Source organism: Stegodyphus dumicola, chromosome 10 (assembly GCF_044657685.1).
Source record: "Stegodyphus dumicola isolate Sdum_Otavi_A_Nest chromosome 10, ASM4465768v1".
Lineage (NCBI taxonomy): Eukaryota > Metazoa > Arthropoda > Arachnida > Araneae > Eresidae > Stegodyphus > Stegodyphus dumicola.
In genome coordinates, this window is record NC_140777.1 from 99,250,866 (window position 1) to 99,267,648 (window position 16,783).

General features: G+C 29.9%; 1 protein-coding gene across 2 annotated transcripts in view; it reads right to left on the reverse strand.

The window, feature by feature from the left end:
- Positions 1-4,042: 4,042 nt before the first annotated feature.
- LOC118185457 (sodium/potassium-transporting ATPase subunit alpha-like) overlaps positions 4,043-16,783 on the reverse strand; it is a 364,057-nt gene continuing 351,316 nt past the window's right edge. For both annotated transcript variants that reach the window (XM_085825310.1, XM_085825309.1), the window contains exons 20-21: positions 12,165-12,266; positions 4,043-8,213 (exon numbers count right to left, since the gene is read on the reverse strand). In XM_085825310.1, coding sequence (XP_085681436.1) covers positions 8,093-8,213; positions 12,165-12,266 — 223 coding nt within the window. In that variant the 3' untranslated portion in view covers positions 4,043-8,092. The remainder of the gene's footprint in view (positions 8,214-12,164; positions 12,267-16,783) is intronic.

Sequence of the window (16,783 nt, forward strand, 5' to 3'; positions counted from 1 at the left end):
CAATGTGAAAGGTTATGTGAAGATTACGATAGTACCTACAGTATTCAGCATTTCGTATAGTCCTATAACCAGATAATAATAATAATATTAAAATTAATTTTATCTGAATGAAGTTTCCTTTTTACAGAAACAGTAAAATTATGCAATTACATAAACGAATACACTTTCAGACAATATATTTAATACTGTTTACAAGTGCAAGCCAAAGTTACCTTTCTCTTTAAGCAAATGAGAGAAGTTACCTTTTCTCTTTAAGCAAATGAGCAAGCCAAGCTTATTAAACTGTCAAATTTTACAGAACTTTTCCCTTCGGAAAAAGTCTCTCCGTTGGGGGAGAGGTTGTAACAGCTTTAATATCGTTATTAATCTCTCGTGCATTTGAAATAGATGAATAATAAATAATGTACAGATTACTGGCAATATTGAAATGCAGGCTCGAGAGCTGCATGCATTTTCTCGCAGGAAGCATGTAATTATTTTTTTTAAATAAGTTTATAGAAGATTTTTTTTTTTTTTTTTTTTTTTATGTCGCCATTTTTTTGAGTGTTAAATAAAAGTTATTGCTGTGTTCCATCATTGGAGTTGCTTCATTTCGCCAAAGAAGTATCACAGCATTTTCAATTCCAATGTATCTCTAAATGAAAAAGAACAATTAATTGATATTTTAAGTGACGGAATACTGTGTGTTAAGTCTCTAACTTGCCAAAAATTTTAGTTGATTGGAAACTAATATGCCGATTTAAAAGGAATGAAAGTAAATTATTACATTTCTTACATAAAATTGCACAGTAAACCTTTAGCTTCTATTTAAAACTTCTAAAATGCTTATGTTACATTTTTCTGTTATGTAAGCATTGAAAGTGGATAGCTCACTGAAATAGAAATAATTTTGCTATTGAATTAACATGGAGAACTTTTTTATTGAAATATTTTTTTCTCTGTGACATTAGTTGCATCTACTACAAAATAAAGATTAAAGAACTGTTTTTAAAACATTTTGAATTCATTGTCATATTGATCTATGAAGCACTAGATTAGTGAGTTTTTATTACATTATTGACAAATATAGTTTTTAAACAATCAAAAAATTTTCAGCGGAGATAATTATTTGTCAAATATGAACGTGTTTTCAAAGAGGAAATAAATAATAAGTGATAAAAAGAAAATTCAGTTAGAACATTCACATCTCTAACAAAGTAATTTGCTTTGATTTAATATTTATAATACAATATATTTTAAAATGATAAGGCAAAATCCAATGTGAAAGGTTATGTGAAGATTACGATAGTACCTACAGTATTCAGCATTTCGTATAGTCCTATAACCAGATAATAATATTAAAATAAATTTTATCTGAATGAAGTTTTCTTATTACAGAAACAGTTAAATTATGCAATTACATAAACAAATGCACTTTCAGACTATATAAATACTGGTTACAAGCGCAAGCCAAAGTTCTGTTTATGTTGCTTCTCACCCTTCAGCGCATGCTCAAGAATTACCATACAGGCAAAACTAGTCGATTTTTACACGACATCAAAAATTCTAAAAGTGGGGTAGGATTTGGAAATACGCAGCCCGGAAATTGCGACGCTGACATGCTAATAAATCGATAAACCCTAAGAGAACTAATGAGATACTATTATTTTTTTACTATTAAATACAACATCCATTTCTATGACGCATTTTAAAAACATAATTTATACCAAATTTTTTTTAGAACCATGAAAACTGCCATGCAGACAGATCGTTCGCCTCTTCCTGAAATCTATAAGCAGCTGTTGATCTTGAACAAAGCTCAGATCGCATAAATTTACGAGCGTTCGAGAAAAAAACTCAATCAAGATGTTGCGGTTTTAACTTTTGGATTTAATAGTTAAAAATACTTTGCTTACCACCTATGCTGCTATGATGTTATATTGGTTACCACCAGTTGAGAACCCTTGCTCTAGCTGAAATAAATGCTTGACAACAGTGAGGCAAGCTGGCAATTGTGTCGTTGATCGCTTGTTGTGGTAATAGCACCCATTCCTGTTGTAATGCAAGTTGGAGTGCGTGGAGGGTACCTGGTAGCTCACTGCAACCTGCTATCCATCGTCTCAACATGCCCTAAGCATGCTCTATGGTAGGGATGGGCAAACGTTTTTGGTCGTCAGCCAAAAATAAAAAAAAAAAAAAAAAAACGTTTTGGGGGCCACGATAAATTTTTCTAAAATTTTAAAAACAACATACAAATATTACAATTTAAACATTTTAATGAGATGAATGAAATTGCAATTTCATTTTTAAAAGTTCCTTATATCGAGGTTCGAAGTGAGATGTACTGATTCTAAGGAACGAGGCTAAATGCCCATCAGTCAGTCTCTACTTATGAAATAATTCTTTCTAAGGTGCATAGTTGAAAACCACTTGTTCACATATACAAGATGAAAATCACCTATATACCTCTGATAGCGTGTCTTTGGCTCTTGCCATATCACTATCCTTTGGAAATCGTTCAGGATGTTAAATCGAGACTTTTCGGTAATGAGTAAGCAGCCCCACTGCTCTGGTGTCCAACTGCGATGTTCGCGGGCCCAATTCAACCACGCTCTCACATGGAATAGGGACAAAGAAACACAAACCACAGTTGGCCGCACGTACAGTCTACCTTAATGCAGTCAATGTGACACAGTCTGGCCGTCCTACAGCAGCAGCAGATGTTGTGCTCTTCATGATCTACGGTGTCTTGCACATAGCAACAAGAGAGGATCATCTGCCATTGGGGTAAACCTCCGGTGTCCACACCCATGTCTTCTACATGGGTTTTGATCCCTTTGGTAATGATTCCACTGCCTATTGATGATACTACGATGCACGGTCAGCTCTCTCGCAGCAGCGGATTGTCTTGCACCAGCTTCCAACATCCCGACAGTCCTCCAACGCATTTCACCGTGTATATGGTTTCTTCAACTATTGTGTATTACACGGAACTATCCCTACTTGCGAAATGATGCACAAGTCCAGCGTGCCACTTGCGAGGATTGCCTGTTTGCATTTAGCGATGCAACCTCTTATCTCATATGCAAATTATATGTTTTAATTCCCCTTTTTAACATTTGTACTTTTCTTTTAGAGTTTGTTGCTTATTTTTTTAGCATGAGTGTATATTAAATAGGTGTGTGTGTGTGTGTGATTATAGCAAAGCCTCGACGGCTCTCTGCCCAAGGGGAGGAATGCCTTCGTGGAGGACTTTCTAAGGGAAACTGGCTCGTATACACATTACACAAGGGGAAAACCACAAAAACGTCCATGCAGCCAGCCCGTTCGCGGGTTCGAACATCAGACCGAACTACCAGTGTTCAGCGACCATTGGTAGTTCGGTCCTGTTTACCGCTTGGCCGCTGGGAGTGTATGGTTAAATTCCCATGTTTTCTAAAAAAATTTCTCGAAATTCCACATTCAGCACTCCTAAATTTTGCTGTCTGGTGCAGTTACACTGTGTGCACTGTCTGCAAAAGTGCAGAAATTTGGAAGAACTGAGAATCCAAATCAAATTGATTGAGACAATGCACATATCTCTATATTTCCAGCTGCAGGATTTTCAAGCATGCTCACTGCAATGCAAAAGTCAATGAATGTATTTATTTTACTAATCCAAGAAATGTTCATTCAACTTTACCAGAACGGTCTAAAAACCATACATAAAATATCATATATTTTTTATTCTCTGGACCTTTAGTTACCAGATTATTGTATTTTTGTAGCATTTAGTACATTTTACAAAGGAATCATCATATATCAGAGGATTGAAGAATTTACTCTCTCATAATGTAAAATATTTACTCTGCTGACAACAAAGGATTCATGCTAAGGCAAACAATTTGATAAATTGTGTTAATTGCTTTTCTTTTTAAAATGCATGTGAATTCAGCCATTTGTAGCAACACATTATCAGTTTAAAAATATGTGTAACAAGCTTTTAAGAATTCCATAAACTGTATGTGTATACATAAAAAGTTTGATTTATTCACAATAGGTGACAAAAAAGAAAGAGGCAAAATCAAAATTTATATTTTATTAATAGTTAGTAGCAACATAATTGTCATTAAAACATTTACAGTCACAAAGCATTTGCAGTCTTAAATTGGGGGTCTGTATTTAAAATAAAACTATTTGCTATGAAAGGTGACACCATAACTGAATGAAAAATGCAAACTGGGATGTCTCTAAAAACAGGAATGCTAACTACAGTACAAAATCCGTAATTCGGACGTCCATTATCCGGAATGATCTATAATCCGGACCTCAAAGCGACAAATTTTACGCATGCGCGCGTTGAAAGAAATATTTAATAAAGTAAACAAATAAATATTAAGCTTTTTTCTTGTCAAATTTGATACCCTTTAGATCATAATTGCTCTTTATTTCATAAATTATGGTTTCATATTTTTAATTGTATAATTTCTGCAAGCCATCTTACCAAATTTATATTGATGATCTATAATCCAGAATCGCTAAAGTCCCGACGAGTCCGGATTACGGACTTTGTACTGTATAAGAAACATATGAGAAATGATTTTTCACAAGATAAATGCACTGAACCTAAAGCTTATAATGCATAAAATTAAGGCACACAAAGATTAAATTGTTAAAAGAGGTGTATCCTCAAAACGCAATGTGAAGAATGCACATCGAAATTATTTTATTCAGAAAAATATGCACTGTAGAAAACCTACTACATGGAACTGTGGTTGCCAATGTATAGATTATGAATTTGTTAATTATAAACGTTATTATAGTTATTATTAGTCCATTATATTCTTCTAATTCCCTCTTTTTCTTTCTTCCCGCCTTTTACTCCCAAGAGCAATACATATGTGGGTCATGATAAGTCTCAATGTATATGGGTCACAATACTAAGTTTGGGAAATAGTGCTCTGGGAGGTAAGCTTACTTTTAATAACCAAATAAAATTATATGCCTGAAACCTGTTTAAAAAATAAATACCCTCCTCTAACACAAATGCGAAATTTTTCATGTATAACTTTTGCTATTGTCAAAAACTTCAAAGAATCTACTGATTATTCATGTGTATAATTTAATGGTTCTGAAAATCTCAAGATTGATGTATAATCCAGATCATTATTTTACTATACTACATTCAAACACGAAACTAATGTCAAAGTTTGCAATCAATAAAAAATGCTAAAACTCCAGTATTTTTTTAAGGAAAATTGATATTTTCAAATTATGTAAATTGAAAGGAAAAAGGAAATTGATTAAGACTTATGTATTTACTCCATAAAATATAAATGTTATTCTTTTAAAAACTGTTATTAAAAATTATTTATTGTATGATGACTGAATGGATGTTATTGTATGGTGGCTAAAGATTTTTGCTACTGTCAAGTTATTGAAGAAAGAGCCAATGGCTTTTTGGATTTAAGACAGATTTAAATTATAAAACATTGCAAACATTTAAATTACAAAAGTTTATTCATAAAAAGGAAATTAAATCGTTCACTAAAATTTTATGTCTGGAATTACTCATGGAAAAAAAAAAGGTTGAAACTTGCAAAAATTTTGACATATAAAGTATCAAAGTAAATCAATTAAAAAACTGAAAACAGATAATACAAAATATTCCAAGTTTCGGTTGTAAGGAATGAAAACTTTAGCTCCATATAATTTACTTTACATAAACAGAATCTTAACTGAATAATGCACAATGAGCTGTAAAAGAAATCAGTAACAGCTCGTAACCAGACAGAAAATAGATTATAAGTGCAATTATTATACTATGTCAAAAGTAAAAATACATTTTTTGGACAAAATGAAGGTAAAATTAATATTTTAATTTTTTTTCTTTAATAAACAGTGTTCAATTAAACAATATATAGCATGACAAATTAAAATAATCTGCATTTTTTATACCTATAGGATATTAATTCTTTAGTAAATAATAGCACTGATTCCGTAACAATCTGTGTATTCTATTGATAGATGCTGTCAGTAGAACACACAGTTTGGTATAGAAGTAATACTGTTTAATGATCAGTAACAATTTAAATTCCTACTTAAACATTTTAAACTTGTCATCTCAAAGCAAAGCACATTACTAAATAGTTAATTATTAAATGTTAATTTTATGTTGATATATTTATGTTATCCACATAAAAGCAATGAATACTTATACCCACCCATAAGCAAGAAAATGGTGTCTAATTTGATACATTAAAATATGTTTTATAATTTAATTTGCTTTCATGACAGGATCATTTATATGCAAAAACTGTTTAATAGTAATTTACAAATATGATTTAATATTAGTATACTCAAAGTTTTATTAGACAATATAATAAATCTTACAATATTATTATTTTCTCCAAGGCATAGATAGTGTTTATCTAAAATCAGCTATACTTATAACCTCGTACTTTATACATTAATATTTTGTTATAAAAAGTGCAAAAATATTTAAAATAAGTGGCTGAAACTAAATATTTCTTGCAAGCTGCTTTTCAGATTCATTGAAACATTTACAAAAATAAATTGAAATTCAAAAACAGTTTTTAGAGCATTGTTCATATACTGCATAGAAACAATTACAAGAACAATTTTATTATAACAGACACATTACAACCCAAATAATCACATGCGTGTTTAATTTTATTAAAAGTTAAAATGAGTATCAAAATATTTTGAATTTTGGTTTGCTGTTACCAAACTAAAATTCAATATATGTTTCTTGCCCCCTCACAATTCTCATATCCAAATATTCCTCACTCATTGAATAATCATGTATAAAATATTTATCTGACAATTAAAAAAAAAAAAGGGAAAGAAAGGAAAAAAAAAATTTTAAAAATTGTGTTGCTTCTCTAATCATACTTAAAATTTCTGCAATGAATTTGCTATTTAACAAATGACATAAATGCATTAATTTAGCAATTTGTCAGACATCTTTACACAGCACTTATGATAATAGGACAAGAAAATAGCACATGGATACAAATACATTTTCTACCATTTCACAGTATCAGAAATAGTCTCAAACTAATATTTAAGTAATATTTACAAATATGACTATTGTATGAGCACATATTAAAAGGCAGCTAAAGAATTAACTTGAAAATTAAGTAAATTTATTTTAAATCATATGTTTGAAAAATACTTCATTTAACGTAGGCCAAAATAAAAACCATATAATATATTTATATAATACAACTCGAGTATTTTAGCTATATGGAAACATAGGCTTAAAATATTTTATGTAAAAATTAAGAATTGTGATTAAAATATATACTTTGATGTACATTTTATGACCAAAGTAATTAAAATTTTCTTATCAGCTGATTAAAATAGGTATTAGGAAAGGCGGTATAGCTTATAAAAATATATGTGTACATATTGGCAGCTACCTGAATAGAGACAGTTTTCTCGAGCAGAGAGCAGACTTTTATCACCAAGATGCACTTTGAAAAACCAAAATAAAAACTAAATAATATTAAAAATATACAACACAAGCTCTATAAAATTGATTTATGCTTTGTGATATTCCGTTTTATACTCACACATGTATCACTTTATTAATGTGTACTTTTAATTAATGAAAAACAAAACGACTAAAAAATTCAATACATGAATATTAAGCTGTTTCTATATTACTTTTTTTGTAAACAGAGACGCTAGAGTGTCAGCAGATTATAATTACTAAGAGAAAAAAAAATAAAATACACTGGAGTTCAAAGTGACAGCTATACCACAAAGCAAAACCCTTCACATTTAGTCTTGATAACAGATATAAATGCTGAGGTTCTGCAATACTTAGAAGTGTGGAACCTCCTGTGTTCTAATTTTTATGCTGTTCTATGAAAAGAAACCCTCGTATAAAACTTTATTTAATGAAATCTACCTTAACAATATTTTAGTACATACATATAGTTTTTTTTTTTTTTTTCTAGTCTTACTATACATTTAAACAATTCAATACAAGGAGAAAAAAAAAGGAAATAAAAGTCTTATGATCATTGATGATGAGAATGTTCTAAAGCAGTGAAACCCGATGAAGAACAATATTACAGACTGTGATACTACTGAGATTATTTTCTCAATAATAAGTCTCCATCTCCACCCATCCTCCTGGATTGCGTCGAATGATCAAACGACGAATTTCATCATAAACAAAAATAAGCAAGGAGAAGGGGATAGCAGGCAACCACCAATTGAACCTATTAGGAAAAAAAACATATATATACAGATATACTTCATGAAGTGTTCACATACGCTCATGTTCAAATTTATCTTCACATACCCTAAAATAATGATATTGCATGAAATATGCAATCAATGTAATACATTTTTTTGCAGGGAATGTGTGAATGACAAACCTCATTATAGCATTATCCAGTCAAAAGTGATCAAATGGTTTCTGATATGCAAAGCAAGGCATTACAGTGTGTTGGAGGCAATAACATTCTGTATTAAATTCATAATCCTTAACTTTTTCCAAGTTATTTTTTTAATGAACCCTCCTTGTGAAATACTATCATTTTAAACGTTTCATGCTACAATTTTATATCATATGCAGTGCTCTTAAATTTTTCCCTTTGTATTTATGAGTTATGATGTTATATATCATTCCATACAAGTTCATGCTGTTCTTTATGAAGACTGCCACTGATGCAATGTCACCACGGTTATTGACTGTAATGGTGTCAGGACTGAGCCTCCTGGATGAATGAATGAATGCCACAAGGTAGGTAATGCACAGTGAAGAATCTTGCTTCTCTATCACTAGGCATGTGGTATCATGGTCTGAGACACCATCACCATAGATAGTTGGTCATCTTTGCTTTGTACGAGAGGTACAATGATGATATATGCTTGCACCAATCAAGTACTTGTGGAATCACGACCGGATTTAGATTTGACGAGATGCTATTTGAAATATGGGGCCCTTTACGAGGGATATAAGTCAATTTTTTTCATGCAATATAGTACACTGTGCCAAAAAAAGGGGGACAGTTCTATATCTCCCGTTCTACTGGGCCGATTGACGAAATTCAAATTGCGTTTCTCATGTCTTGAAAGCGCGACTTAGGCTACATATGAGATTTATATATAGCATTGTTCTAACATTGTTATTTTGACACAAAATCAAACTTTCTCTGAAATGACATACCATTTTTTTCCATTTTTATATTCTATGACTCAGATGATGCCTAACTATTAAATTTTGTAAAATTTGGTGCGAAATTTACGAAGAAATTCAAAAATTTATCTTCGCACGTTTTTCTCAATTTGAGTCAAGAATAATTTACTCGCCGAACTTCTTAATATATTACAACCTAGTTTCCTTTCCCTTTCATTGTGCAAAAGCAGAAAAAAAGTTACATCGTTCCTACCTTTTTACATTGTGCATGAGTGGGAGAAAAGTCACATCATTCCTACTTTCAAATAATTTTAACAAAGTGCCTAAACCACATTTGGTGTTATTATCGCTTTCAACAAATATACCAAATTTCAAAACGCACCAACAAATTCAGAAATTTTAAATAAAAAGCTGTAAATTTTTGCAGGTATGCTTAGAAATACATCTACTGTAAGATGATGGCAAAAATTTTATAGGTTATAATTCAAAATTGTTTTCCAAAAATTTATAAAAATTATTTAAAACTACAAATTTTAAAAATAAATTTTAAAAAAATGGGCGTGTTTTATTTGGAATCAACCTAAATTTTGAAATGTGAAAGGAAGAATAAAATAAGTTTAATAAAAAAAACAGAGAATAATAAATATATACCAAATTCAATTAACATTGAGGAGCTAAAATTTTGAGAGCTAATTTTTTAAAAACTACTCAAGAGATTTTTCTAAAATTTGGCAACTTGGTATAATTTAAGTTGTAGAATCTAAATATGGAAAAAAAAAATGGGATGTCATTTCAGAAAAAGTCCGATTTTGTGTCAAAATACCTATATTAGAACAATGATATATATAAATTTAATATATATCCTAAGTTGTGCTTTCGAAACATGAAAAACGCAAGTTGAATTTCATCTATCGGCCCAGTAGAATGGGTGATATAGAACTGCCTCCTTTCTTTTTTGCACAATGTACAATTTTTGGGGGTGGCCCCAAGCTATAGCTTGTGCAGCTTATAAATATGGCACTGTGTGGGATGTGACTGGTAGTTGTTTGCTTGATCTGCCCCAGCCTTAATTTGGATGATGCTTGAAAGTACAGAGATCTCTGGATCTTGCACCAACCAAGCATTTGTGGGACATGATTGGCCGTTGTTTGCTTGATCTGCCCCAGCCTTAATTTGAGGATGAAATGTACAGGATGGTTGAAAGCATTTGGTTATCCATCCCAGGAAATTATCTGCTAGCTAATTTCACCTGTACTTCATAGAGTTGTGTTTTGTATAACTGTAAGAGATGGTTCTACTTGCTACTGATCACCCTGTATGTTTAATAGCAGCATCGCATTATCTTTTTTAAATTAAAATAATTTATTTATACATGCATTCTCTGTCTATATGTTATTACATTCTAATCACTCTTTCATGATGTTGCATTCCTCTGTTAGGCAGTGTATAAAGAGTAGCTAAAATACAGCAATTTTTCTTTAACATTAATAATGTAGCAAAATAACATTGCTACCAAAAAACAAAATTTTCCAGGGAAATTAAATTAGAATTATGTTTATAATATGTTTAATAATAATTATGTTTATAGTATTATAATTATGTTTATAATAATAATGTTTTCCTCCCCAAAACAATATAGCACCTTACATAGAGTGGTAAAGCAGTTTCAATAATTAAATGAAGCCTTTTTATAAAGCCCCCCTAATTACAGTTTCACATATTTTAAAGTCTTGACTGAATCATACCATTTCAGTATTTAAGTTAATTGATTGCAACAGAAATTTGAAATAATTTTACTGTTTGCAAGATCACTCCAGTTCCCAAGTCAAAGTATCTGTTAACTGTAAATATTTTCTTGAAAATTTCCCAGCTGCTGAAACCACTGTTATCCTATTTTTAACTTTTGTTCCTCTTACTTGTACATGGAAGTTGGAAAAAACAATAGAAGAATGAGAAGGAGGGAGAAATTCTGTAGAAAGAATTACCCAGAAAATTATATAGTACAAGAAAATTATACAGAACAAAAAGTTATGAATGCTTAACCTCCCCGTGATAACTCCACTAAAAGGGGGAATATTTCTCAAAACATATATAAACAATGCCACTGAACATCTCTACTCTAAATCAATCACTTCCATAAAAAAACTTCCCTCCAGAGATGAATGTTCATCTTAAAAAAGGTTTCTGTTTTGACTGTTTTTTCAGTTATCTGATAAAAGGTATACATAAAAAGGGGGAATATGCACTAATTTTTCTAAAATTAGATTACGTAAAAATCATATATAATACAAAAATTCCTTTTTGAATACAGTTTATCAAATACAACAAATCATCTCTGTCTTTACGGAACACAATCAAAATTCAAAATCCATTTATTTATTTATTTATAAGCTGAGAAATACTAGCTTCCTCCAGACATTGGCTTCGGTATTCACCACAATAGGTCTTGCTGTTTTCATCAACAAGTTTCTTCTTTTTCATCATTTACTTTTCATTTGTCAGTTATTTCTCAAGTCTCTTTTCTTGATGGAAGGCACAATCATTTATACCATTAATCTGATATTTTTGCTCAAGAACAGAGACAATAAAAGAAGAGATGATAAAGGGACACAGCATGGTTCTAAAGTGCAACTTAAAACCTTGACTTTAAGAGGCTTGAAGCAAATCACATGGTATAAATTTTTAAAAATTGAAATCTTTAAACAAAATTACAAACTACTCCTAACAAATCTCAATTGAAATTTCCCAGTTTTTGTTACGTGTATATATATAAATTTTAAATTAAAACAGAGAACAATAGTTATACACATATATAAATTTCTAACAATGTATACACATCCCAATCAGAACATATGACATTTTAGAATTTAAAGAATAGAATTTCGAAGAGTTTTTATCAGCTTTTTACAAGATTTCAAAAACTTGCGAGATTTTTGAAACATAACCTAATATATGAGAAATAATAAAAATACATTTAACTTTATAAAAATAAAGTAAAGAATTTCACAATTTTAGTTTAAACACTTACTTTAGAGGGAACATTCGTAGACCTTTATCCATTCCTGGGCAATAGGAAAGAAAGGCAGCAAGAGCAGTCTCAAATACAAGACCAAAATTCAATATATGATTTCTAAATTGAAATAGCAGGAATTAAAGCTATTACTTACTACAAAATATAAATTATATATCATTTACACTGCAGACAAACAGATTGCATACTTCATATTTATAGTCATATATCACCTTTTTATTCCTGCTTTGAACTCTTCAATTATTCATTTAGAGTTTTGATTGTATTGCTGCAGGGGCTATACATTTTGTGCATTTGATTATATTGCTGCAGCAACTACACATTTTGTGCAGTGTGATTCACCTATACGTGAAGCATGCATATCACTTTAAAATACTGTGTTTTTGTTTATCACATTTTGTTTATCTTGCTTTTGTACTTTCTTATTCCCCGCATCTGATTTGCAGCAATACATGTGATTTCTTTGTGAAACCTTTCATGATAGCTTCATTTAGACAAGTTTTTCTGAATGTTTTATTAATTTATTAAATGAAAGTGCTAGAGTTCATATACTAAATTAAATACATAAATTACATAAACTACAGTAATTAATTTTTATTTACTCTAGTTGTATTTTTCATGTAATATAGCAATGGCAATTGCAATATTGCTCTTGAACTGAATTTTATGGTTTAAGAGCGAAGAACATGATAGTTAATAAATAATGGTAACACACAAAATGTTAAAAAAAGCGCCCCTTTGGACGTAATTTAAAATCTGAAACCTTTCAGATTTTTTTTCTTATTGATTTTATTTTGATTGCTATATATTTCACCAATACTGAAGAAAGGTTGATATAATATCACTACAAAATACATAAATCTTTTATTTGTTATGTCATAAGGAAATACATGTCACGGTTTTTAAAGGAACATATTCTCCTACAGCACACTTAGTTGCTATAACATTGCAGTGACCTCTCAATGTTGCATTTTCTTCACATTACATTTGTGACCACGATACAACATCACAGAAATGTCGCATTGTGATATGGATGTGAATGTCATACTGAAGTCACATACACGTCACAGCAAATGTTTAATGTGACAAGAAATTCCCAGTCTTCCCCACCCTGACCTTTCTTGACCTTGCTCGTGCAATTCTTCTTTAATAGGAGATATTCTTGCACGCTGACCTCCCCCCCCCCCCGATTTATTGCTATGTGTTTCAGTTAACCTTTCTAAATAAATGATTCTTTTATGCTAATAGCTTGCAATTTTAGTTATTTCTTTTTTATTAAAAATATTAACAGTTTTTAGCATGTCTTTATTAATTTATTTTTAGCGTGTACTTCGAAATCATTGAACTATATTCTGTGGTGAATGGATTCACATTCTACTGTATCTGGAGACTGATAAAAGAGTTTGTTGTTTGCATTGCATTTGTTTGTCTTTAGGATTTTCACAACCATTTTTTTAGTTCTGTTCACTGAACACATTGTCTGTGCTACATTTTCAGGTAAGCACTGTTTTTATTGTACATTGAAGTGAATGATATCAGTAATAATTAATATGTAATAATAAAAGCATAATTTAAGTGCTATGAACAAAAAGAAATACTGGCAGTAGATTAACTTTTATTTGCATTACAAAGAGTGCGGAAGCAAGGGCCATTATCAAAAGTCATCTTATTTTTCCCTCACTGTTTAGAAATTTTAATTTAGGGAGTCAGGTTTATTTGGTAGATATAATTCACTTTTTGTTGTTTTTAATTTTAAAAGATAATGTGAAAAAAGAATTGATTTTATCCATTTTACTACAGTACATTGTGTTTAACTATTTTACGAAATTATTTGTAAAATAATTACTTATTTCCATGCGTGATACTTAACGGCACATTATAGATGATGCAATACTTCCATAACCACGTTTTAGTAATATAGAACATGTTTTTTAATTATTATAACTTTGCAAATGGTGTATTACTTTAAAACACTGAACTTTTCTACATGTTTCCTATATGTAAATTTCTGAGATTAGTTTTAAAATTTATTATGTCAGATCTTTTCTTTTTGCAAATTATGTCACACTTTTATGTATAACATATTTGTGTTGTTAAAGTAACTTAATTTCCTTATTAAGAGATTTAGTTAGAGAAAAATATTTCCTAGTTTAGGTCAAATTATTTGAATACGGCAAAACATACGAGGGCTCTCTACTTAAGAGAAGGGATGCCTTTGTGGAGGACTTTCTAAGGACACTGCCTTTGTGAAGGACTAAGGAAACTAACTCGTATTCATTTTATATATTAAGAAAAACTTGAAAACCTGTGCAAAAGTATTTGTTACTAATTTTTAATTTACTTAATTTTTTAAATAGATGCATAAATTATTTAAATGATAACAATCTAAAAAATAAGGAAATTACATTTCATCGTTACTTATATATGAAGGAAGTCAAAACTTCACTTGTGACAAAAGAGATAAATTAATAGTAATTTGTCTCTAAAAGTACAAGTTACTTCATGTTATAAAGAAACCGAATTTCAAATCGTATTTTAAGAAAATTTAACCTATTGCAGACAATTTTATAAATGTACTGAAAATTACTATAAAATGAAATGTATATTTAAAGCTTCACCGATAAAATTTATTTGAAATAATAATTTTATTTTTAATTAATATATTTCACTTCTGCAAACAAGATATTTTATTTTGTTATTATAAACTTAAAAATTACATCTAACCCTCTAATTACATCTAATTTAATTATCTAAACTTATCACATCTAGTTTTGCTTTAATGTATCATTTGCAGAAACAGACATTGAAAAGATATTAATTTCTGCAGCAATCATATTTGAAAAGCTTAGAAAAATTAAGAAAGGAATCTTTCACAAAGGAATTTAAAAATTTCATTGTGATAACTTGGAAATTCACATATTATGAAACACTGATGAATTAAAGTAAAGTCTTTGCCAAACAGGGAAAGAAAAACTGATTTTAAGCTAAAATATAAATTCATGGAATTCTTTTTATTGGGACAGATTTCAGTTCTTTGCCGCATTTAAATAAGCAAATAAATTTGTTTGGAAATTTCATAACAGAAAGACAATTCCTGGAGAGTCAATCGAAGGTTCTGAAATCTCCATATAATTGCGCTGCATTATACCGTGGGACAAACAAATATTTCTTTTAATGTAAGAGGAGGAGTTTTGTATTTTCGTTGTGTTTTAATTTTAACAAAAGTTGTAAAGTTATTCCTACAAAATTTAGTGGAATTACTTTTATTTTCATATATACAGCCAATTTCAATTTGAACTTAAGTAAATAACTGAAATTAAGTTTTAATTGCGTAGTTTCTAAAATGAAAAACATAAACATGTTTTCATATTTCATTTCACATTGTGTTTTTATTTTGTTATATTAAAGAAATCAAATAATTTATTTCTCTTCATTTAAAAGTATACTAAGGAAACTGTTTCTTTAATGCCCGTCTAGTGAAAAAACTATAACATCATTGCTAAAACATGTATTGATGACTTTTTGACATTTTAACAGTTTCAAATCATTTCTGATTTCAATAAAGAAATCAAATGAAAACTTTAAAGAAAGTCCAGTTTAAAGAAAAATGAAGTACTTTAAAGAAAGTAAAGCATCAGGGTCTTATCATCAGATTTTAATATCTGAAACTAATCTCATAAACTGCTTCTCCTAAACATTTTTATTGCGTTCCAAATTCTTATACATACAGTATATGCGCCCCATTATTTTCAAATGCCTGATTCACCAAAAAAAAAAAAAAAAAAAAGTATGGCTCTGTGTTGTACAGATTCATTTAGATTAAATTAATAACTTTTTGAAAGTATGCATTGTAAAACATGATATTTTCATATTAGTTAAATTAAATAAAAAACTGAATCGTGTTTATATTACAGGAGAAGGATAGAATGAATGCCTATATCTCATGTTACTTCATATTTACAGCACAACACATTTTCTGAATCCTCATCTTTGTTCTGAAAACTCATATTAAAATAATTCCAAATGCTCTGATTTCACTGTCTGTTTGTAGAACTTTGTGGATAGCAAAAAATCTTCATTGATTTGTCTCGCATGCTTCTATAAAGTTCATGCATCTCTGGTATTTTTCTCGTCGATAATTGCTTCATTTTTAAAAATAATTTTAAAATTTATTTTCAATTATTATATATTAATTATTACTGCTATCATTCAAGTCAGTATACAATAAGTGTTTACTCCCCATATGTGTTGATTAAATAAAGGAGCTTGCATATTTTAATGCATAAACAGCCGAGTTTCATTCAGTTTACCACATGAGCTATGAATAGTATTTAAGCATTGCTGTGAAGGTCATTGTATAGGGTATATTCTCAGAAGTGATAAATACAGATTTACTATGGTAAATCTGTATTTCTCACTTCATTTCATTTCACTAAGCTGTTAAGTCAGCTTTGGTAACAATAATCGTTTTGTCAACTGGACTAATTAATTCATGCAAATTTTTTATGCTTTTGCATAATACTCTATTTGTTAAGAGGACAGAAAAATGCGTCTAGGAAATGCTGAAATGTTTAAAACAAATGATTCACCTTAATCATCAAAATGAAACAAATTAT